The 24121-nt window shown below is 28.6% G+C and overlaps 6 protein-coding genes across 7 annotated transcripts; 3 read left to right on the plus strand and 3 right to left on the minus strand.

The window, feature by feature from the left end:
* Positions 1 to 178: 178 nt before the first annotated feature.
* Positions 179 to 14446, minus strand: Osi24 (Protein). Of its 2 annotated transcripts, XM_035093977.1 has the most exons (6): positions 14346 to 14446; positions 12987 to 13251; positions 2578 to 3336; positions 1916 to 2035; positions 1506 to 1792; positions 179 to 927 (listed from the first exon to the last, which is right to left on the minus strand). In XM_035093977.1, exons 3-6 carry the CDS (start codon positions 3233 to 3235, stop codon positions 505 to 507), a joined length of 1488 nt encoding a protein of 495 aa, XP_034949868.1. In that variant the 5' UTR covers positions 3236 to 3336; positions 12987 to 13251; positions 14346 to 14446; the 3' UTR covers positions 179 to 504. The 2 variants fall into 2 exon arrangements, with proteins under 2 accessions (XP_034949868.1, XP_034949869.1); XM_035093978.1 differs by lacking the exons at positions 12987 to 13251; positions 14346 to 14446 and adding an exon at positions 4023 to 4174.
* Positions 6176 to 8317, minus strand: LOC118073467 (uncharacterized). The gene is made up of 4 exons (XM_035093979.1): positions 7981 to 8317; positions 7486 to 7750; positions 6790 to 7038; positions 6176 to 6675 (listed from the first exon to the last, which is right to left on the minus strand). The coding sequence occupies exons 1-4, from the start codon at positions 8260 to 8262 to the stop codon at positions 6554 to 6556; spliced, it is 918 nt and encodes a 305-aa protein (XP_034949870.1). The 5' UTR covers positions 8263 to 8317; the 3' UTR covers positions 6176 to 6553.
* LOC118073419 (putative odorant receptor 19b) lies at positions 12207 to 14032 on the plus strand. The gene is made up of 4 exons (XM_035093909.1): positions 12207 to 12565; positions 13452 to 13656; positions 13761 to 13916; positions 13991 to 14032. The coding sequence occupies exons 1-4, from the start codon at positions 12207 to 12209 to the stop codon at positions 14030 to 14032; spliced, it is 762 nt and encodes a 253-aa protein (XP_034949800.1).
* Positions 14447 to 16804: 2358 nt separating the features above from the next.
* On the plus strand, positions 16805 to 18132 carry LOC118073420 (uncharacterized). Its single transcript, XM_035093910.1, has 3 exons — positions 16805 to 17163; positions 17698 to 17820; positions 17907 to 18132. Exons 1-3 carry the CDS (start codon positions 16805 to 16807, stop codon positions 18130 to 18132), a joined length of 708 nt encoding a protein of 235 aa, XP_034949801.1.
* Positions 18133 to 19286: 1154 nt separating this feature from the next.
* On the plus strand, positions 19287 to 22245 carry Sfxn1-3 (Sideroflexin-1-3). The gene is made up of 5 exons (XM_035094016.1): positions 19287 to 19445; positions 19585 to 19834; positions 20233 to 20409; positions 21126 to 21514; positions 21649 to 22245. Exons 2-5 carry the CDS (start codon positions 19671 to 19673, stop codon positions 21891 to 21893), a joined length of 975 nt encoding a protein of 324 aa, XP_034949907.1. The 5' UTR covers positions 19287 to 19445; positions 19585 to 19670; the 3' UTR covers positions 21894 to 22245.
* A 313-nt stretch (positions 22246 to 22558) lies between these two features.
* mRpL2 (mitochondrial ribosomal protein L2) lies at positions 22559 to 23817 on the minus strand. Its single transcript, XM_035094015.1, has 2 exons — positions 23580 to 23817; positions 22559 to 23367 (listed from the first exon to the last, which is right to left on the minus strand). The coding sequence occupies exons 1-2, from the start codon at positions 23815 to 23817 to the stop codon at positions 22622 to 22624; spliced, it is 984 nt and encodes a 327-aa protein (XP_034949906.1). The 3' UTR covers positions 22559 to 22621.
* Positions 23818 to 24121: the final 304 nt, after the last annotated feature.

The following is a 24121-nucleotide window of genomic DNA, read 5'->3' on the forward strand; positions in this document are numbered from 1 at the left end:
GTAGCTATTATAATTATACAAACAAATAAATGTCTAATATAACATTAACGGAATATCAATGAAGTGATTTTAAGGATAATCGCAGAAGATTTTCTGTTATAAAAATGATAACTTAATAAATATTTGATTATTGACTTTCACTATAATGTATCAAATCATCTTCGAATATCCCTAAACATTTAATACAATTCCATGATATTCCTCTTCAACTATCAACAAATATCATCATTGTTAAATCAACATGTTTGTTCCGGTTCTACCGGGAAAAGTTTAATATTCATTCATTGATGAATGTTCATCGGAAAGGTTTTTTGCAGAGATTGTCAATAATATGTATCGGTGAAGTTCCCATTTGTTTTTCTTTTTTCATCTTCTCAAGGAACAGATGACAATTTAGTCATCCTGAGGTTGAATAGAGGATGTTGATCTTTAAGTTGGTATAGAAATTATACTTATCATCAACGGAATATTATCTCTGGCATTAAAATCAGTTTTAAATGTTCTTTACAATTTCCTTGCATGTACTAATTTATCAATATCCTGGTACGTTGCCAACATTGCCTGATTTTGCTTCAGGCTTGGGTCATCTCGAGGAATATTACAATCAGTGTATGCTGTTTCACACCTCACGCCATCCTGTCCATCTGTTGCTGCCTTCATATACCTGAAGAATCTTAAAATGTCCGGGTTATCGTTTGCTGGTTTTCTCAGCTCATTTAATTCTTTCGATAATTGTGCGGAAATAAGATTAGAATATGGAGCATATCGTGCTGGACTTCTGTACATCGCACATACTGCGTACTCACGACATCCTTCAGTTATATAACCTAAACGTGCAAAAACTGCATCTAATCTTGATAGAAGTGGTGAATAAAATGGATCGTAATTCTTGAACATGTACACATCTGGTGGTATATTGTGGAATATCTGAAAAAAGAAAATACTATTAATAATAATGAAAATTATAAAATATAATTTTAACAGTATGAATTATTCATCTTCTCCAAAGTAATTTAGCATGTTTTATTCTGCATTTATTTTCAATTGACAAAATTGGTAAAATTAACATATTCATTCAAAGATGGAATGAACTCTATATGTAAAAATACTGATAATTATTTTTAAAACATGAAAAAAATGTAGTATTAATAAAACTCACTTATTAAGAAAGTTTTCTTATAAATTTCACATTTGTCACAAAATTTAAACGTTTACTTGTACCCAATTAAAACAAAATGACCCATCAACTAGTATAAATGAAAATGTGACCGCACGCTTATCATCTGATTTTGACAAGTAAAACATTTATAGCGGGATTTAAAAGAAATTTCATTTTATTTTAGTAATTACAAATCCCATAACTTTTGGCGCATTATCTTGGCCAATGAATTCTTGCCGTTTTTACCAATTTACCTTTTAATGCAAATAAAGTAGAATAACGGGATTTTAAGACTACTTTTGCAGTATTTTAATATATACTTCAATTAACAGTTTTATGAAAATACCTTAAAGTTTTGTTTCTTCATTGCAGAATTAACTAACATTCTAGTGTAATATTTATCGTCTAATGCTGCTGGTGATAGTCGAGAATCAACATAAGAATATCTAGAATTTGGTTTTGTTGCTGGTTGCATCGCCATGCTTTCATCATACATCTCAGGAGCCGGCAAAGTGCCAAGTGGTTGTCGTGTCATATAATCATCATTATAGGGATCGGCATTATCCTTAAACTCGAAGTTTTCTTCTGGTGGAGCGGTAGCACCTTGTGAAGATTGAGCAAATGATGAAACACCTGCTTCCCATAACGATGGTATCAATTAACAACCAATTAATTATGGTAATCATAAATTAATTGAATTATTAATTGATGTTTAAATTGTACTATATTATTTAGCTGATAACTAATTATTATTACCTTTTCCAACGATCTGACCAATACTTCCAAGAATACTGGGTAAGAAAAGAGCTATCAAGATACTTTTAATTATCTGGGCACCTATAAACAATGGCAGGAGCAGTTTCTTCAGGCCGAATGCTAAAAAACCAAGTCCGAAGCCTGTTAAAAATGGATTCTTTCCATCTATTAAAGCTGAAAGCAAAATTTACCAGCGGATTTTAGCATTACTGTTAGTCCAAGCCATGCGCGACGCACTTTAAACAATCTAGAAATATATTGGTTCATTATTTAGTTCATAACTTGCAATCATTCTGAAATCTCCGATTGTTATTCCATAAGCTAGGAATTAAATTTGCAATTTAATAATCAATGCAAGCAAGAAAATATGTTTTTTTAAAAAAAAAGCAATTGTCATGATTCAATTAATGTTTTTAAAATATTAGTATTTTTTTAAAAGCAAACCATGCTATAAAATTGGTATAATTCAATTTAATTCTAAACAGAATTTCTTCAAAATTTAGTTGAGTTTAGTTAAATATTAATCAGCATTTAAGCATATTATTTTATTTAATTCAGCAACAAACAATAAGCAAAGTTAAAAATAATAGATCGATAAAATTTAGTAATATTATTCAATCATTAATTGCAAAAAGTAATTGAAATTATGGTGTTGTACTTACTACCAAAGAAAGTTCTTGGAGACCGAGTGAAAATATCCTTGTTCAATTTTATTTCCATTATATGACTTTTTGCAAACCTACGAACTTTTTCAAATAAACTCTCAGTATCATTATTAGGAAGTGTATCAGCACTTCTGACTATTTGTATCGATTCAGTAATATTTAAAGCCTCTTTTTTTGATATATTATCAATTAAAATTCCCACATTTTTTTCCAGGCAATCTATTACTGCTCCACTTCTGCAAGAATTCTTAGAAGTTTCAGAATTTTTTCGTATTTGATTAGAGCTATTACTTATATTTTTTTCTAATTCTTTTGATGAATTAGTGTCCATATAGATCATTTCTGAAATATCTGAATCAAATTTCGTAGGTTTGTCTTTCATATTATGAGGGTGAAAATCGTCATTGAGATTTGATTGTTCATCATTCCAGTTAACAGTTACATCTTCTGGAATATCAGCTAGTATATTATTGAGAGAAGAATCACGTATGTCATTTAATTTGTCGAGTCCATGTACTTCATTGCTTTCAGTCTCGTTGAACTGTGTATTTTTATCCTCGACCTTGAACCCACACGAAACACGAAGACATGCAATCGTCACGATTACAACAATCACATAATAAGTAATGAAACAGTGAGTGTCTATTCTTCCCATCTTCACCGTGATTATGTTCACTCTCGTTTTGATTTTTTCTCACTCAATTGGTGAGACTGTCAATAGCAATGAAATCTCATATTTTCCAAGAGATCTATTACCTACAATGCAATAAAATAATCATAAAATAAACATAAACCATTAAAGAAGATACAAATTACGGACATAAATAAAGTAACTTAAAGGTAATGGAAATAAATAAATAATTGACAAATTGATACAATTTTTAGTGAAGTTGGAAAATCCTCATTTTATAACTCATGCATTTTTTATGTTTAATATTACTGCTACGAGTTTCCTGTTTTACTTAATAATTAATTTTTGTCGATGGCTATCAAAGTACTTAATAAATTAAACGTGCATATGAGTTATGTATCCTTTTGTTACATTCTAATAATTACTAGCATCAATTAATTCTTTTGCGTTGGATCAACAACTTATCATAGATATCAGAAAATTTTTACTAAATTATTACATTTCAATAGATTTAAATGATTTAATCAATGGTTACAAATAATACCTTCAGGATCAAAGAATGTCAAACAATTAAATTGTGATTCATTAAAGTAATCCACACATGTGCCAATTAATACCCCCGTTAACTACAGTTATAATGAATATTTATCACATTTAAAACATCTAAATTTGTTAGTTTTCTGAAGAGTGCATAAATGTAATTTATTTTTATACTGTCGCCAAAATGAAGTCAATTTATTCCGGTCATTCACCGTATCGCGTTGTAACTTGAAGAGCACTAATTCACTCAATAAAACTTATCGATACTTACTAGCCAATGTACAGCCATCCACAATTCTTTGATCAAAATCTATTACTTCAATTAAATTTTTTTTATACAAATTCAAATAAATAAAAATCTTTAATTTTTATTGAAAAAAAAACTAGTTTTATTGAAACCAAGGTTTTTTTATGCTTAACGAAGTCAGCTCGCGGTCGACGGACGACACGGTACTGGCGAACGTACTCGAGGAATCGGCTGAACCAAGTCAATCTGGGTTACCCGGCCATTCGTCGTCTGTCCATTCGTATAAACCTTCTTCAAGCCTTTCTTCCTTTTCCCACCTTTCCACATCAGTTGTTTGTTTTCTTTTTCTTTCCGAACATTCTCGTTTGCACGCCATTCATTCGAATCATCCCAAAATGACCAATGTCCACTCACGCCTATTTTTTTCAATACATTTCTCCGTCAGCTGTAAAAAAATTTCAGTCTGATGAGAATATAAAAATGAACTTTCTTATTGTTTTTAATTGTTTTCATGACAAAAGATATTTTAACTTGCTAAGTCAATTAAGGATTCATTAAGGTTACATCTTTTAATAATTCATTCATGAAAAATGCAATTATTTCATGAATGTTTGTTTTAATTCGTTTTTGAAATATTTTTTACTCTGAAAATAAATTGACAAACTCATCGCTGAAGCAATAAACATTTTTTACATGTTCTTTGTACTCCTACTAATAGAGATGATTTCATTTTCAAAATTATTGTTGAAAGTTGAATAGTTGCTTATGTTTGCTGTTGAAGCTGGAGATGATTTAGAAGGAATTCAAATGTAAATCCTAACGAAAGATAAGAAGAAGAATTTTTTGAATGATTTGTATGAATGAGAATATTGAATTGAAATATTGTTAAAGACAAACGAAGAGTAATGGACGCGTGACGTGCACTTATCGCAATATAGTCATATAGACCTGATACCCGTTACATTAATGTGACTTTTTTCGTCCGGTATAGCGTATAGTGTAACGGTTGACTTAGTACACGCATTTGATTGAACTACGTATACGAGGACACTTCTTTCGCGTCGTTAATTTTTAATTTATTTGAATTATCATTCTTTCTTGGTCCGTTTGATTCTAGAAAAATTAACTACGTCTTTGAATTGGTTTGAAGGCTTATTGAACAAAAATAACGGTTTCCTCGTTATATTATTTAATCATTTGTACGCATATACATTAAATTTATTCTATAGAGCCTTCAACATCTATAGAAACATGAAAATAATATTCTAAAGTTAATATTCAATGGGTAAAAGATAGATGAATTTTCTCCATGTGAGTATTTTTTACCTTGGTGACCATCCAAATCTGTCAGTGGGTCAGTTGTTTGCGAGGCCATTGGACTCTCATTCTCCATACAAGTGACCTTGAACCACTATTGAAAAGTTGTTAATGATATTGGAAATATTTAGGCGACGCTCTGGGAGTCTGCAAACTTTTCCATTTCTCCATGACCTTTGATTGTAAAGAGTTACCTGTTAATCAACTTGTAATGTTAATTTCCTTTAAGCTTTAACTTTAACATCTTGAACATAATTATCACCTTCAAACAATGGTAAAAAGTTTATTTACAATTTCCATTACTCGAATTTTTATTGCGCAATCGAAGTATGAAAATCATGAATCAATTAGATTCGTTTTAAAAAAAATTTAGTTTTGAACTTTCATCTTGATTCCTTTATTCAAACAAGAAAGAACGCCTTGGGTAAATTTTGTTGGTCTTTGAATCATAAAAGATTAGAATACCAAATAAAAACGAAGGTATTCATCTTATAATACTGTCAACTTTTTATACTCAATAGAATTTTTATCATAAAGAATTTTTTTAGTGAAGGTCTGATTGACAGTAATGATGTTAAAACGGTAAAACAAAAGTGGTTAATTTAAAATATGGATAATCACATATATTGCAATGAATTTCATTTCTTAATTTATCTATCAATAATTAATGTACTAGTTAAAGAAAAAAATTAACATAGTTTGAGGATTATTATTTTAATAAATATATCGTCAGAATATTAATATTTTTATTCATTAGTTTACAGTCAAATCTATTTCTTTAATTCTACCTACTTGTCTCAAAGTATCAAAAATCTATATTTTATTGGCTACGAAACTTACAATTAACCACCTCTGTCTTTTCATTTTTATAATAATTTTATGTAAATTAAACCTTTGTTTTTATTCAAACATTTTATTGTAATTACTATACTTATGTTATAAAGTCATAAAAACCCATTCCAACAAGTGTTAATTTGAAGAACTGTTGGTCTTATCTTCCTAAACCGTAATCCTTCATGTTTTCCCCAGAAGCCTTTGAGAAACTATCGTGTATAACAGTTTCAGTTATTAAACAATTAAGTAATATAATTCACGATCTCAAATTGTCAATAAAAACCCCCAGAATTCTTATGTGATTTTTTTTAATAATAAATATTTAAATAAATAATTGAATACTACAGTCATTGAAAATTATTTTAGTTAATTTGACTTTCAGCAGAAAAGTCTTTTTTGACGTATCACCGCTGTGGCCTATAATAAGGCGAGGCTGAATGATACGGATGGTAAGGTCCTCCATATCCTCCCACGCCTGGTAGTAAGTCGTTTCTGTGAGCCCAGCCTGGATCATCATGTCCATAAGCTGTAAATGAAATATGATAATGCAGAAAAATGAAGATAACGATATAATAAGTATGTCTACACATAAATATTACATAGTCAGCTGTAAGACATAATAAATGTTTGTTTCTTTCACCTGTAGGATAATCAACGGGTGCCTCTGCAGCCGTTGCCCATGAATGGAATGGATGACCGTGATTAACTTTACATATTCGGAGTTTCGATAGAATTCCAGGTACGAAGAGTCCACCAATAATGATCAGTTTTTTGATTAAATGGACTCCCAGAAGAATAGGAATTACCAATAATTTTATTTTTATTAAGTTAAGGAGGATCAAAAGTGGAATAATAATTGCCTTTTTTTTCTTAAATAATCTTCCTTCATCTGAAAATAACATATTGTTACATGAACATTTTCTCAGTAATAATTTTCATAGTTTAATATGTAATTATTTTATGAGATAACTATTTGATGTTCAAATGCGATAATCAATAAGTCATGATGATGACACGTGGATAATTATTATCTGATAAAAGTTTTTTGATTTAATGTTTTAATATAAAAATAACATAACTTATAATTAACTTGCTGTCAAAAAAGTTGATTCAAACTATTAGAACCATGCATTCCGCGAGAGAAAGGCATGTGTAGTTCAAAGTTTATTGGTCAAGAAGAATACCCAGACCTTTAAGTCAAGTATTGAGGACAAATAGATGCGGAAAAAGACTTAAAGATGTTACAAAAAAGTTCAAGTCCCCACGCACAATGCTTATGTGTACAGCTAATATTTTCATGCTAATAAGCACACTGCAATTGAAACATTAATAATACCTGACTGTCCTCTTTGCATTTGAGCAAGTTCATCTTCATCCAAAATCATTGGTCCACTTCCAAATGACTTTGCCATTATTGGTGAAGGTTCATATGTATAAACAATGGCTCTTTTCTTAAATAAATCTTCTGCTAAATCTCGCATAAAATTGACTGTATCTGTTACTCCAAATTTAAAGCCTCTAGAATTTGACATTCTTGGAAAAATTGATTCTTGAGTTGTTGAGGGTATTTTTATTACTCTGAATGGCCCATAAGAAAGTTCCTGATAAAATAAAGTTAATTCATGCTGATCAATAGTTATCAAACAGTATTTAATTGATTATTATAAATTGTTGACAAATAAGTTGAACTTATTTACATTAGTACCAATTCTATATTTTACTAATCCAAATTTGTTCAGACTCAATTGCCTTATTACTCAATGTTACAAAAATATATAAAAAGACAATATCCTTCTTACTTTCAGAATAAATAATCCAAAAAATTTATTACCTTTTCTCGGATGACTTCGTTCAACCACTTAGCTACTCGGTATTTGCCACAAACCACAACGTCCCTCTTAATGACGCAATCTCTTCTACATCGTGCAACAAAATCACCGGACGATGTAGCATTTATGTATTCAGATGCATTAACATTTTTAGTTGAAACGATTAAAATAAATATCACACACTTCAATGTATACGCAGTATATTTGGTCGTCGATTTAGGTACTGGAAAATCTTTTTTTCTCGAACATATTATATCACACACGTATTTTGTATCACGCTTCATTATTACACGCTATGTCCAACAAGTCCAATATCTGATGACTCGTTTGACAGCTCAATTGAGTACTTTAGATACCATGTCATTTATTAGAAGATGATTTGATCAATGGAATGATGGTAGTTAGCATTCACACATTAAGATATTCAATTTAATTATTATCCATTATTTATTTTTAAAAAACTTGTTTATATAGAGTAATTTTATATTTTATTCAAAGTCAGATGAGATTAGCACGAGCCTTTAAGCTCACTAGTCGCGAATAGAAGATGTCCTGAGCATATATACGAGATAGAAATATAGGTCGGTGGGGGTAACGGTCCACAGCTCAACGACACAGTCTTCGACTTCTATATCTCTCTACAAGAAGCACTATCGAATGCAGAAGTTGTCTGCACTGAGCAATCCAGCTCAAATGATTCAAAATATATATTCAATTTGATACAGAATTTTTATAAATCCAGTTTCTAACTATATCTAAGTCTATCGAGTTTATCTGTCGTATTCACGTATCAGGTTTAATAAACTTTAATTAATCACGGAAAAAAGCATCAATCATGACATCTAACTTGTTCCACACCTTTCAAAGTGGGTTACATTCTTTGTAGATTACTGTTCTACTCGAACTAATTTTTATTTAAAAAAAAAAAAAATTAAAAAATATAACGATTGAATTATTAATCATTAACTTGACCTTTCATCTATTCAACATTCTGTAGAATGCACAATCATCAAATAATAGAAATTTAAACTGGAACACATTTGTTTTGTTTTTTATTTTTTTTTTTTTGATATGAAAACTTTGATTTATAATAATACATCATGGTTAGAATATTCAAATAATCTTTATTGAATTTTTCTTATTTCTTTAAAAAGTATGAAAATGAAAAGATTGCAAAATAAGAAAAAGGAATTAAAATTTAGATTTACCTTGAATTTTTCTATAAAATTTACTCATCAGTTAATTTATTAGAAAATGCCAATTTTAACGGTGTATTTCACTTCGCACTAAACACTTTATTTTGTAAAAAAATTTATTATTCTACCTGACGAAAAAAAAATGGATAAAAATAATGTAATTGTATATTCTACACTGCTTTTTCTTTATTCTTTTCCTGAAACTAGATAATGAAAATATTCGTTTTTTTCTAAACATGTTGCACGTGTAGTGAATACTCAATGTAACGTTAAACTAGGATCATTTTATTCTTTATATAAAATGTAGGTCGACAGAATACCTTTCACCCCATTCCTTATCGACTTCTTTTTACTATAAACAAATGTATGCGACTAAAACAAATATTGAAGAAGCCTCTAGGAAACATCAAATAACAAGTATCTTTCCTTGCCGTGAAATTTTCCGAGTGTTATAAATTTCAATGTCATGGGTTAGTCAAGTATGCAAACATGATTGAAAAAACAACATAAGTATCATCAAGATGTTCAGAGCATCCTTATTCCAATGACCGGTTCTACCATTCAAGTTAGAATCTTGGTGGCTGAACGCTTGACTTTAATAAGCAGGAAGAAATTCAATTTCTTATGATAATATTTTTGAAGAAATATTATTGTAATGTTTAAAACAATGTTTTCCCCCTTCAAGTCAAACAGTCATCAAATTGTCTTCATTAACAGCAGAAATGCATGATATCACAATCTTAACAAAACAATAATGGGCAAGACAAATTGTTATTTGTGTCTCTAAGCCACATCTTGAACTCGTCAGAGGACTTCAGAGTTCTCACGCAGTTGTCGCCCATTCCGATCCGTTGATAGATGGGCAGAGTTATGTAGTAAACGTAGAAGAAACATCAGACTTGACGGTACTGAGATTGTATTCGTCAATGTAATGGCGTCTTCTTAGTTATCGAGGATTTTTTTTTACTTTTGTGTCACAGATTGTTAACGGGAAAATATTAATCGATGATTCTAAGCACTTGGTTTCAATACCTCGATACACTCTAGAACGGAAGTTCAAACAACGTAACCATTTTACAAAAAATGTGTAATCTAATGAAATTGTATAATTTAACAGCTTGCTATTGAAAAAAATAGCAATGTATACGGGAATATATATTTCTAGAGAAGATGTTACTTTGTAGTAGTAATTAATCTTTTGAAAAAATGATATTTAATCAAGTATAATTTTTAAAAATCGCAAAATAATTTATCAAAACTTGAACGAATAATTACTCATCAAGTGGTGAAATCAGATCCTATGTAGTTCAACTTACGCTAAGGATTACATCAAAGAAGCTCAAGAACCTACATAATACTTTCCAGCTAAGAAACGCATTGGAATCATTAATTATAATTCATGTCAATGGGCGCAGTAAACAAGTTCTGTGAATCTTTTGTTTTCTTTCATTGCACGAGCAAGAATGTAAGATAAAAACTTGTTATTTATTATTATAATAATTATAATATTATCGGTGAATAAATTTCAATATTACTTCATCCAAAAAGCTATTTGCATGATACTGATCTTGGTGAGAAATCACAATGATCTCATTTAGGTAGCCCTAGTGAAATTGTTAATAGCTTACTTGAGTTTCGGTATCTCATTATAAGCAACTTGATTCTGAAAGAAAAATTTTATGAAAATTAGAAGCATTCATTGTATGTGAAATTGTATTTTTTTTAAATAATTTTCTCAAGAAAACAAGTGTAATTTAGATTTTTTTGTTTAGATCAGATTCCAAGTTAGCTTTAAATCTATTTGCACATACTAGTGACCTAATTAGCACGAATTGATTGACAGCCGGTTTCTATAGAATCCATAAAAACTTTTTTCCAAGTAATTGAAGTATAAAAACAAATCGCATGAAGATGTTAAGTCAAAAAATACCAAGAAAAGTAAACTGATTTGACATGAAAGAAGAATGAGTAATATGGATGCATCTAGCAAAAAAAAATTATTGTCTTGAACTGATTAAATGTTTATACTAGAAGACAACTATCATAAAACTCGATTCTTTATGGTATGATTATTATATTACTATTAATCAGAAATAATTTCGATATGTATTTACGAATAAAAAAAGTTTGAATTAAATAAGTTTTCATGTAAAATTGTTCAACTTATTTCAATGAATTTAACTTTTAACATATAGTTTTTTAAATAAAGTTTGATGTAAATCGATAAATTTTTCAAAACCGTTATGTCCCAGTTGTGATTAATTAAATTTGACAATCAATTTCTTTATGAATCATTAAAGGCACTTGATTATAGTTATTCTTGTTTAAATTTATGTTATTCACTTATTGTATCAATTTATTATAGAAAAAAAATCTGAAATCAGTTTTATTATTTTTCATTATTATAAATATCAATTACATTATCTTGACAGTTTTAATACTATAATCTCACTATGATTTTTTTATGATTGGATTGTAAGTACTTATATCCTGATGAATAGTAATAAAATCTTCAATTTTTTTTATTTTAAACAGAAAATTTCTTATATATTTTACGACTATCATTTCATACATTTTTATTTAATATAGGGTATCATTATTTTTTTTAGAATGATTCAAAGATTTTATTGAATTTTTTATATTCTGTTATTTTCGAGAAGAAAAAAAAGTAAAAATAAATTTTACTGTCTTACGGCAAGTTTACTCTGCAACAGATCCCCTACAACTGATGACGTATCGTCTTTTAATCGATTCCTTATTTCTATATACCCTTATCTTTACAACGCTGGAGTTTGTCACAAAAGAATAATCATTTATTTATACTATTCCAGGAAATAGTTCCCAACATATTCGTATCTTTCCAAATAATTATAGAAAATAACTCTTGATGACAGCAATTCACCTAACGACTTATAATTGATTCGAAATAATTAACAACATAGACGTAACTTTCTTCTGAGACCTTCGATGATTCTCAGTTTAATTTTCTATAGTGAATATTTCAGAACTTAGTCAACTATAAAGTGTACGAAATGACACTTTTATCACGAAATTTTCGTCTTCTAAGTTTGACAGGTCTTTGGAAACCAACAGAGTGGAAAAGTTGGAAAGCACAGTTATATAATTTGTATACTTTTATAGTAGCATTTGCAAACTTTTCATTCGTAGTTTCTGGAATAATGGCTATTGATATCAAAAACAGTACTCTTGCTGTGATTGTTGATAACGTTTCTTTAACTCTTGCTGCTGTAAATGCATGTGGCAAGCTCTTTTGTGCAGTTTTCTCACGTAAATATATCTTGGAAGTTATAAACTGCCTACAAAACAAACCATTCACTCCTCAAGATCGTGAAGAAGTTATGATTTATAATAAATTCGACCGCTATGCTAAGTAAGCGATATTTTTAAATTATTTTCTTAATTGAGAATTGATTATTGCCAATATTAATAATAAAAACTAAATCATTCGAATGATTTGAATTAAATGTAAAATGCATCATAACTGTAATTTCAGGTGATCTCGATAAAAATTAAATTAGGCAATCCTATGATGTTTCCTAATTTATTAAAATTTTTATTAGCAATTAAAAGTAGTTACACTGAGGAGGAATATATTTCTAAAACGGTATTCTTTAATAACATTTATTAGTAAATTTATTAATTAGTTTGAAAATCAGTTATTTAAATGTTTAGCAAACCAACAGTAGGTCATAAATTTTTAATTTCTGCATTAACTATGTAATCATCATGACAGTGGTAAGTTTCTTCTCAGTGTAATTTCTTTTTTTATACAAATGTACATTCAACGTTACCTTATAAAGATATATTATTTCATATTATCCCTTGACATTTATAATTTCAACGGCATGGTATTCCACGGGTCACATATTTATGATGAATCCACCGGATGTTTTGTTATATCAAGGATGGTTTCCATATAATTATTCACAACCAGCTGTCTACTGGACCACTGCTTTCTATCAATTCTATACAATTGGAAGTGCAGCTTGCATTTACTTGGCATTTGATCCTTTATTACCATGTTTGTTATGCCATATTTACAGTCAAATTTATATTCTGAAATATAGATTTAATTTATTAGTATTGTCTTTGGAAAAATTAAATTCTAAAAAATATACCAAACTTCAAAAAAATATTGTCGAACGGAATTTAATTTGTAAGTGGGTTGAGCATCATATCAAACTTTTAAGGTAAAATTTGATTTATACTATATATTATTTAATTTAGCAAGAATTTTAATGGTAAGTGATTTCTAGTTTAGTTCAGAGTATCAATATTATATTTTCTCAAGTAATTTTTCTACAGTATGCAATAAGCTCATTGATACTTTGTACCATAGCAAAGGTGTTAACAAGTACTCCATTATTTTCTATGGACTTTGTGGGAAATCTTTTATTTTTCTTAGCTATGGCTAAACAAATTTTCTTTCAATGTTATACAGTAAATCAAATGATTATCGAGGTAACGAATTGATAACGAACTATGAATTGAATATCATCTCGAATATTCATTTTTGTATAAAGTAAAACTATCACGCACTTATAATGTTTGATAATTATTTTCAGTTTTCAGATATTACTACTACACTATACAATACAAATTGGTTCCAACTAAGCAAAAATATCCAAAAATCTGTAATTATAATTTTAGCAAAAACTGCAAAACCAGTGGTTTTTAGCAGTGGTTATTTCATCACTTTATCTTTGGAATCATTTACAAAGGTAGACAATAATAATATAACATCATTTTATGATAAATAGTAGATAAAAATATTAATGATTTAAAAATTCAATAGATAATCAAATTTTCTTATACGATTTACAATGTCTTGGAATGAATGATATCATGAAATGCTCATTATTAGTTTTTCAAAAAACATTATATGAATAAAAAAAAAAAATATTAATAGTTGACATCTGACTATATCTTGTGAATAAAATTTACGTAAAATAAATTATAAATAGCAAGTAAGATTACTGAAAATGGAAATTTTTTATACATATTTGTTAACTCATTGTAATGTGTATATTTAAAATAAAAATTCATTTCTGAAAAGAAATACTGTAAAAAAAAATCATTTTCTGAAGAAACTATAAAGATAATTAATAATATCAATAATGTTAATTACGGATTAGTAAATTTTCAATTACTTTTATTATTACTTGATAAATAAATAACCTGTATGAAAATCAAAAATTTTTTGAGAATTATATATCGAGGTTAGGTTATATTCTGTTGTCAAAAAGTGCGGTCAAACTGTTCTGAAAACAACAAGTGGTGGGGAGCCCGAAAGCATTGAACAAGTGAGCATTGAAACAACTGAGAAACTCTTCTCAGAGAAACTATTGGAAACCATTTCGCAACTTTGTATTATTTAATTTCAATTATTTAAGCCGAATTTAATGAAAATAATTAAATAAACACATAATCAACGATGTAAGTGTATTCTATTAATACTATTATTATTTTATAAAAACAAACATCAAATGTTAATCAAATGAAAAACAAAACACATTATATTAAATATTACGCATTTAAATAAGTTGACAGTTTCATAAATTACAAATTTCTAAGACTGTATAGATCTGTATATAAGTTTCTGTTTAATGTTATATTTTTCACAGATAAATTCAAGAATTCGTAGATAATCAATTTTAACTTGTGGATATCAAGTTATCATCATTTGGAAATTACATCTTCAACGTTATATCCAGATTAAGAATGAATTCTAATTGTGAAAACTGTATAAAAATAGAATTGCTTTCAGAAGACAACTACAGTACGTGGAAAATGCAGATCGAAGCTCTTCTTATTAAATGTGGTTTATGGGATTACGTAAACGGAAAAAAGCAATTATCGTCGATGATGGATACTACAGTACGAGGAAACTGGCTGATAAACGACCAAAAAGCAAAATCAGAATTAATTCTGTCTATTGAACCATCTGAATTGAAACATGTTCGCAACTGTGAAACATCACATGAAATGTGGGAACAAGTAGAGTTTATGAATCACGAGATCGAGCAAGAAAAACAACGCTCTTTAAGCAATTAGTAATCACTTGTTATTGTATAAAAACTGATAGTGATGTAGAAGATCACGTCACACGATTTTGGAATATTGTCAATAAATTAGAAAAGATGAATATTAATATAGATGATGAATTACTTGTTATTATGTTTTTGCAAAGCTTACCATCTTCATATCGAACATTCAGATATGCTATCGAATCACGAAATGAATTACCTACGCTTGAAGTACTAAAAATCAAAATTATGGATGAAATCAATGCGAGATACACAAATTCAGAATCAAAGTCAAAACAAGAATGCGCCAAAAATGCCTGCAAAAATATTGACTAAGTTCTGCAATGAGTAATTTTTATTATTTTTTGATGTAGCCAACTCAGTTATCATTGACAATATCAAAAAAAAATTAGTAACTAAATACGATGAAAAATATGGCTTAGAAATTAGTAAAAATGTAAAAAACATTAATAGAAGATAAAAATCATCTGACATTAAGTTGATAAGCATGTGAAGCATAAAGAAGCGAGAGGGATCGTTTTCATCAGAACTACAGTAATTCTAAATAACAAGTAGAACTGGTCTTGACAACTTGAAGCGGAGAAATGAAGTGTTTTGCTACTTACAGATATTTTTCAGTTTTACGTAAGTGAAATTTTGATATAATATCAGTTGAAGCAGAGTAATATTATGTAGTTGTGATACTTTTATGAGTAAATTCGTATTTCTATAATGTAAGTAAAACATTCGGTTCTAAACAAATTATTATTATTATTGCTCATGTATTGTTATGAGTATAAAATAGGAATATTAGACACAACTTTAGTATATTTTTTTATATTTACAAAATACTTCTATTGTCAATCTTAGTTGGCTCTCAACATTATTGAATCTTTTTTTTGTTTTCGTCATTATAGAACTTTAATTAATGTATTTTCTCATCTTACAATAATGATTAAAGCTTGTATTTAAATACTTTTAATAATGTTCTTAAACTTCATGATAGAGTTATAATAAAATTATTGCTTTTTTTTAATTTAATGATAAATACATAAACTGAAAACAATCTCTCATTAAATTCAATTCGAATTGCAGTTAAACACAGTTGCCAAATTCAAAGTTCCATAACATGATTTAAAGAATCTTTTAAATATTCGTAGTATGTTTTCTTTTCCATTTGACACTCACTCAGTTTAATAGAAAAAGTTTCTATTAATGTATAGAAGAATAAACACTATGATTCCTATATATTAAGGACTTGAAACACTCGAATTTCTATATCTCGTACGTGTATAGTTCCATGGTTCAACCGCTACTGATGACGTATTATTTTATAATCGATTTTACGAGACATACGCACGGTTCTCCATGACAAAAGTTTGTGATCATTTATGCAAATTAACGAAGGGAGAAATTGTTATCAACGTTTTCCCATTCTTTACTTCCAAGAAATTACAGAAAATTGTTGATGATGATAGATAATAGACCAAAAACAATTAAATTATTTATTAGAATAATTAAATTGCAGTATGACTAAAAGTTTTTATTAATTGTCAGTCTATAAGATAAGAGTACACAATATAATGTCCCTTTTATCGCGAAATCTTTATCTACTAAGTTTTACAGGTCTATGGAGACCAATAACATGGAATGGATGGAAAGCACAGCTTTACAACATGTATACTTTGATCGTAACTCTTTCAAACTTATTATTTGTAATTTCTGGACTAATGGCTATAAGCATCAAAAACAATACGCTTCAAGTGATCGTTGATAATGTTTCTATAATTCTTGTTGTATCACTCATATGGGCTAAAATTTCTTGTGCTGTTAATTCTCGTAGACTCATTTTAAATGCTATTCACCGTCTAAACAATCGACCCTATATGCCTCAAGATCAAGAAGAACAAATGATTCATGATCGATACGATCGTTATGCTAAGTGAGTTTTTATTTATTCTACAATAAATAAAATTTATTTCCTTATTGTTCTAAATTAACAACCTGTTAATGAAAAGTAAGGAATAATTTTATCAAACAGCTAGTAATACGAAATAGTTTAACTTTTGAATGCATTTTAAAATCAGACATTCCGATAACTTGTTTCGAATTTTAATCATAAATTGTCTGAATTTAAAAACAATATCATGCATTCAATTGTTCATTGCTTTAATTATTTCAATTTAAAGGAGAAATACGTTTTGTGAAGGTATATTTTCTTATGTTATCCTATGGTGTTTCTAATATCAACATCTTGGTATGGATTGAATCACATATTTATGATGGATCCACCAAATCTATTGTTATTTCAAGGATGGTTTCCTTATAACTACTCGATACCAACTTTATATTGGTCAACAGTAGTGTATCAATTTTATGTTCTTGGAAATGCCGGCTTCATTTACTTGGCATTCGATCCAATCTTGCCATGTTTTATATGTTACATATATGCTCAAGTTAATATTCTAAAACATAGATTTAGAATTCTTATTATAACTCTAAAACAATTATGCTATACAAAAATGATTGAAGCTCATAGAAACACAATTCAACGTAAATTAATTTGTAACTGGGTCCAAAATCACCTAGAACTTTTAAAGTAAATAATTCATTTTATTTTAATTTTCATCTAATTCATATAATAATTATTTATTTCGCAAGTACAATAAATTTTTTTTTTTATAGTTTTGTTCAATACATCAATTTTATATTTTCCCAAGTAATATTTTTGCAATATACCATCAGTTCACTGATGCTTTGTACTGTAGTCAAAGTTTTAACCTCGACTTTGGTTACTTCTGTAGATTTCGTTGGGAACATTTTTGTGGTTCTTGCTGTGATAGAACAAATATTTGTCCAATGCTATGCAATTAATCAAATGATTCTAGAGGTAGAAATTTTAGATAAATGAACCTAAATTACATGATTCTAAAAATTAAATGAGATAACGAATATCTCTATCCATTACCAGTTTGCAGATCTTAGCTATAGTATTTATAATAGTTGTTGGTATGATCTGAATAATGATCTTCAAAAATATATCATAATAATAATGGCCAAAACCTCAAAACCAATTGCCTTCAAAAGTGGATACTTTATATCATTATCTTTAGAGTCATTTACAAAGGTAAATAACAAAAAACTGTAGATTATGACAAACGATTTTTTAAAGCATTATATCTTAAGTAAAAGATTAACTTTTCTATTTTTTACAGATACTCAAATTTTCCTACACTATTTATAATGTTTTGGAATAATTGATAATTTTAATTTCATAATTTATTGGTTACTATAATGAACTTATTATATAATCTATAAAAATTCATAAAATAAATATTATGAATTACTTGTTTATATGTAAAAAATATGTAACATTCAATTGTTTTTTAAAATTATTATTAAAAAGTATAAAAGCTTCAATAGGTAATGTTATTAATTTCAGTAAAGTTAACAATCAATTTTGAATTACTAAATTAATATATAGAGTAATAGAATATAATATAAATTAATATTAGAAAGGTTTTTAAAATATATAAAAAATTGTTTTATTCTTACAAATGTTGGGGAGTCTTATATATCACGATACATTTAAATGACGAAGCTAAATGTATTGAAAAATAAATACTTTTTCATGTTGTTAGTATGCAGAATATTCTAAAAAAATAAAATATTGAAATAAAAGAATATTTTTGTTTACATAAAATTAAGAAAAGGATTTTAAGAAAGTAATACATACTATAACTGTCTGTAATACTAAAACTAGTAGATACAGGAAATATGATAAAAATTATGTTTGGTTAATGCATTTTTTAAGATATAATATCAGAAATTTGTTGAAATAAAAGAACATTGTTGACCTTCAATACTAACTTCATACAGGTAATTTCATGTTTTATTCTTATTAAAATTTTTATGTCTGCCAGAAGGTTAAAACGGGAATAATAATAAAATACCAGTGCTAGGTAAAATTGATATCTTCTTCATCGAGAATATTAATAACAAACTAGTAAGACCCTGCGCATGTAGCCGAATACGATCAATGCGCGCCGACAACCTTGAAAAAGGACGGGTGGGTTCATTAGCTCACGACTAAAAGAAGAGAAGGGAGACAGTATTAAATCAACTTACACGCACAAAAGTAGTCGCCATCTGCAAGTTCCTGATACATTTCATAAGCATATGTGGTCAGTCAACGTGGGGATTGTGTGGATAAGACTTCGGCGCGTAAGTTCGATAACTTTTCCTATTTTTAAAATAGAAAGATTTTATTATGCTTGATTACATTTAAATCATTGATTGTAAGCTCAATTTCCGACAATTTATTGTCAAGATTTGATTTCAAGTTTTTTCATGAATCTTACAGAAGAAGGACAATATTCGTTGGAGTCAATAGAGGAGGGGATAGAAAAATAGAAAAGGAAAACAAGAAAATCACGTACTGAGGGAAAGATGTCGAATTCCAAATCAGAGCGAATAGATCTGGACAAACCTAGATGGGATCAAAGCACTTATATTGGAAGAGCCAAACATTTTTTCAATTTAACTAATCCGTTAAACTGTTTTGCAAGTAGTACAGAGCTTGAAAAGGCTCGAGATATTATTTCCAAGTACAAGTATGTTGATAATTTTTCTACAAGTAATATGTTTAGGACATCATTTTTAAATAGTTCATTTGATTTTGAAAATAGATGAATAAAAAAAATCAAAATGCTTATAACATTTAGGTTAAATTATTTTTGGAATTTAATTATACAAGTTTCGTTAAAGTTTTATGTATTGATCGTCATATTAAATTCATTTCCACTGCTGAAGTAATTTAATCTCTGTAATATCCTAATCAATTGAAAGAGGTCAGAAATATTACGAAATAAGAAATGGTGAACTTGAATTAATAATCGTTTACTCATCACTTAATAGTGCTGGAAATTTTTACTGGATTGTATTATGCAATATTTTTAATTATTTATCTTATCAAATTATCTATACTAACTGTTTATTATTGGAATTTCAGGAAAGGAGAATCACTTGATGCGTTAAAAATTACCGAAGATGAATTATGGAAAAACAAATATTTATATGACAGTGCTTATCATCCGGATACTGGTGAAAAAATGATCGTTATTGGCCGTATGAGTGCTCAAGTTCCAATGAATATGTTTGTCACTGGCTGTATGCTGACATTTTACAAGTATGTACTATCAGACCTGTTAATACTATGGATTAAATATTTCTTGCAGGCTTAAGGTGCATTAAAGTTGTAATCTTTCATGGTTAACTCAAATCATCTTGCGATACAATACTTCTCGGAAATAGTGAAAAAAATAAGCGATAACATGTGAGCTGAATAATAATAGTATTAGCCACATGCTGCATGGCCTTCAGTTTATTTTAACTTAATTATTTAAGTGAAAATGAAACAATATATTATAGACTAACCATCATAATTGATACTACAATACTTGACGACTTATTTTCATATGTAAACGATGACGCAGTAACGAAATTAGTATCACATCCATGAAATGTGTCAACTGATATATTAAATGCCTTCAGCTGACTACATTACTCTTAAATGAAAATGATATTTAGAAGTGAAAAAAATCGGATACATTTTTTCAATTCTATTAAAAAAAATAGTATTAAAAGTAATTAAAATTGATATTTAAAATATTAAAAAAATATATATATATATTTATTAAAGTCAATTACCAATGTAAAAATATAGAAAAATCTTTCCACTGGGAAGTTAAAAAACAGTATTATTCTTTTTCATTTTTTGAAAAATAATTTCGATTTAATTCTCGGTTAGACATTGTCAACACATGCTAATTATAATTTTATGAATTTCAATGCCAAAAATTTATAAATAATCTAGTTATTTTGTGAATACAATTTGAACGTTAGGTCAACACCAGCAGTTATATTTTGGCAATGGTTCAACCAGTCGTTCAATGCAGTGGTGAACTATACAAACAGAAGCGGAACGAGTCCAATCCCCATAGAAACACTAGCTCAAAGCTATGTTGGAGCTGTAGGAGGTGCAGTTTTCACAGCTCTTACGTTGAACCGACTCGTTCGTTTTGCTCCACCGTTGGTTGGACGATTAGTTCCATTCGCTGCAGTTGCTGCAGCAAATTGTGTAAATATTCCTTTGATGAGGATAACAGAGCTCCAAAATGGTATCGAATTACAAAATGAAAAAGGAAACGTTGTTGGCCATAGTAAGAAAGCAGCAAGAGAAGCTATTGCTTCAGTTACAATATCTAGAATTCTGATGGCATCACCTAGCATGGGTTTGTTTCTCCATTTCATATAATCAACTGATATTATTGTTATAATGATATTTAAAAGAATAGTTGAAATAATTTATGTTTAATTTCATGAATGTAAGTTGAATTTGTAATTGTAATGAGTATCTTTTTTTCAGTATTATCACCAATGCTAATGAACTACCTCGATCGACGTCGGCTTTTAGTCAATGCAAAGTGGGCCGCAGGACCAATACAATTGGCTGTATGCGGTGTCTGTTTAACATTTGCAACTCCACTTTGTTGCGCATTATTTGCTCAACGAGTTCCAATTTCCATTGACCGTTTGGAACCCGAAGTACAAAAAGAAGTTTTGAGTGTAGATCCGAATGCTAAAGTTCTTCTATATAATAAGGGCCTTTGAATTATTAACTGAACTAGTCATATACATATACATAATAATATTGAAACAATTCTTTTACTGCCTCACTATGTCCGCCCACATAAAAACTTAGCACACTTGGATTATTCAGGGTGGATATAATGGAATGATAAACAATGGAAGTTAATTAAGATAAGTCTATATTTAGATAATAATTGTCAATGCTAAATCAAAGTTGCTGTTATATAAATCAGAGAATCTCTATAATGAACATTCCTTTAAAATAGGAATAATGATGTTATGAATGTAAGTGAAGGAAGTTTGACAATATTTCAATACACATTCATGTTCGATATTCCAACAGACAAAATGAATGTATAATTAATCTTTAAAACGTGTCAATGTCTTTACAAAAAAAGTTATTCCAACTATATTGTTTTTTTTTTAATTTTTAATGAAGAGCCAATTGGATTTCATAGTTTTATGATTTCATATATTCAATATATTTATAAAAATTATTTTATATTGTTTAATTATAAATAATGCATTTATGTTATCTTTCAAAAAAAGAAAACTTACTAAATGAATATTTAATTTTTTACTTTGTAACGTTTTATATAAAATCGTTTTAAGGGTTAATTAAAGACTACCTTGTAAGACTATTAATCTATGCTAATGTGCGAGTGATAAACTGACAATAAATAATATTAAATTAGTCAGGATTTTTTATTTAACTGATACATAGATTATTTTACTTTTAAAAAAAAAATCTAATAATCATGGAACGGTTGATCGAATATGGGCACAGTAGGTTTCCGTTCAGCATCTGCATTTGTATTGTATTTAGGATGAGTGACAACGTAAAGTTCTAAATTTGGTGATCGACCCCAGTCATATTTAATTGGTGGTGGTATAGCTCTTATTTTTCTACCAAATCGTCCATCTTTTCTATGCCAGAGACCACTTCGTGGGCGGTTACCAAGTTCTCGATTTTTCTGAGCACTTCCAATAGGAGTATTAATATGATCTATATTAGACAACCGTCCAACAGTTGCCATGCAAGTTTCATGTAGACTGAACAGTTTTTTACTGGGCATTTCAACAATAACACGATCAAGACCATCTTTACGAAGAATTGTTCCAAATGTTCCAGCAGCATGAATCAAACATCCACCGAATCTTGGATATTTTTCAACACAGTGCACTATAGTACCAATAGGTAAAGCTCCCAATGGATAAGCGTCTCCCTCATAAGCTCTTACAGCCATTCGAGGAATCGCACACAATGTTTTGATAATCTGACCAGGTTTCATATTTTCCGTGGCTAATATATATTTTAATTCAGTACCACTACCTACTAAAGCCACATGTGCAGTTCTACAGCCATCGATAAAAACCTCAAGAACTTTTTCTTCTTTTGGAGCGGCTTCTGGATCGGTTGGCCCAGTTCTTTTCCATTTAATCCAATGATATTTGTGTTTTATTCCTCCACCAATTCCGATACATACTTTTCGACCTGAATTGTTAACAAAGTGTTTTTTATTATCAGTACTGTCTTGATAAAAGCTTATTCATAACTATAATTATAATTGTAATCTTGTAATGAATGAGATGATTATTTTATTTTTCGATGAATATACATTCATAAACATCTTACATAATAGTTATAATCAGAGTTATACCATAAATATTATTGATAAGTATTATTTGCAAGCAAAAACTATTTACCGGTGATAGGATCTCTTCCAGCAAGATTTGTAACCTGAAGAGGTTTGATTGTGTACTCATCTTCCCAATGAATGAATCTTCGATAAGATTTTCCTTTAATACCTGGTTTTGGTTTTTTTGACGGAGTCCATGATAAAGTTGTTCTAACTTGTTGTAACTGACACAAAATTGGTGATTTTGGTAATAATGTATCAATATTATTTGCAATTATTCGTCGAATTATCATGGACGCTGCCATTTTTCTAAAGTACAAAAACAAGTAGTACCATCTTGTGTTTGAACTTTCAAAATAAATATCGGTAAAGTAAATTACTTACTCATTTTTATCGGTAAATTATCATTCTTTTTTTCAGCCAACCATAAATCGATATCACAGAGCATGCAATCGTGTTCAAAAATAAACAATTAATTTCAAGTATGATTAAAAAAACTTTCAATAATAACATGCTATACACTATCAAAAAATTTCTTAAAATTTGTGTCAAACATTCATCCCTTCCCAAAGGTAAACAATATTAAACCATAACAAACAACTACAGACG

This window comes from Chelonus insularis, unplaced genomic scaffold (genome assembly GCF_013357705.1).
Source record: "Chelonus insularis isolate UGA/USDA-ARS -01 unplaced genomic scaffold, ASM1335770v1 scaffold_303_pilon, whole genome shotgun sequence".
Classification (NCBI taxonomy): domain Eukaryota; kingdom Metazoa; phylum Arthropoda; class Insecta; order Hymenoptera; family Braconidae; genus Chelonus; species Chelonus insularis.

Bases quoted from the DNA above. Each gene is read 5' to 3' on its own strand.
- LOC118073467 (XM_035093979.1), bottom strand. From the start codon at position 8,262: ATGAAGCGTGATACAAAATACGTGTGTGATATAATATGTTCGAGAAAA. The intron at 7,039-7,485 runs GTATTATTAATG...TGTTATTTTCAG, and splicing joins AATGCAAAGAGGACAGTCAG to ATGAAGGAAGATTATTTAAG. The intron at 6,676-6,789 runs GTGAAAGAAACA...TTTCATTTACAG, and splicing joins ACCCGTTGATTATCCTACAG to CTTATGGACATGATGATCCA.
- mRpL2 (XM_035094015.1), bottom strand. From the start codon at position 23,817: ATGGCAGCGTCCATGATAATTCGACGAATAATTGCAAATAATATTGAT. The intron at 23,368-23,579 runs GTAAATAGTTTT...TTAACAATTCAG, and splicing joins TGGAAGAGATCCTATCACCG to GTCGAAAAGTATGTATCGGA.
- Osi24 (XM_035093977.1), bottom strand. From the start codon at position 3,235: ATGGGAAGAATAGACACTCACTGTTTCATTACTTATTATGTGATTGTT. The intron at 2,036-2,577 runs GTAAGTACAACA...TTGGTTTTTTAG, and splicing joins TCCAAGAACTTTCTTTGGTA to CATTCGGCCTGAAGAAACTG. The intron at 1,793-1,915 runs GTAATAATAATT...TATGGGAAGCAG, and splicing joins TGGTCAGATCGTTGGAAAAG to GTGTTTCATCATTTGCTCAA.
- Sfxn1-3 (XM_035094016.1), top strand. From the start codon at position 19,671: ATGTCGAATTCCAAATCAGAGCGAATAGATCTGGACAAACCTAGATGG. The intron at 20,410-21,125 runs GTATGTACTATC...TTTGAACGTTAG, and splicing joins TGTATGCTGACATTTTACAA to GTCAACACCAGCAGTTATAT. The intron at 21,515-21,648 runs GTTTGTTTCTCC...TCTTTTTTTCAG, and splicing joins GATGGCATCACCTAGCATGG to TATTATCACCAATGCTAATG.
- LOC118073419 (XM_035093909.1), top strand. From the start codon at position 12,207: ATGACACTTTTATCACGAAATTTTCGTCTTCTAAGTTTGACAGGTCTT. The intron at 13,657-13,760 runs GTAACGAATTGA...AATTATTTTCAG, and splicing joins TAAATCAAATGATTATCGAG to TTTTCAGATATTACTACTAC. The intron at 13,917-13,990 runs GTAGACAATAAT...AAAATTCAATAG, and splicing joins CTTTGGAATCATTTACAAAG to ATAATCAAATTTTCTTATAC.
- LOC118073420 (XM_035093910.1), top strand. From the start codon at position 16,805: ATGTCCCTTTTATCGCGAAATCTTTATCTACTAAGTTTTACAGGTCTA. The intron at 17,164-17,697 runs GTGAGTTTTTAT...TCTAAAACATAG, and splicing joins CGATACGATCGTTATGCTAA to ATTTAGAATTCTTATTATAA. The intron at 17,821-17,906 runs GTAAATAATTCA...TTTTTTTTATAG, and splicing joins AATCACCTAGAACTTTTAAA to TTTTGTTCAATACATCAATT.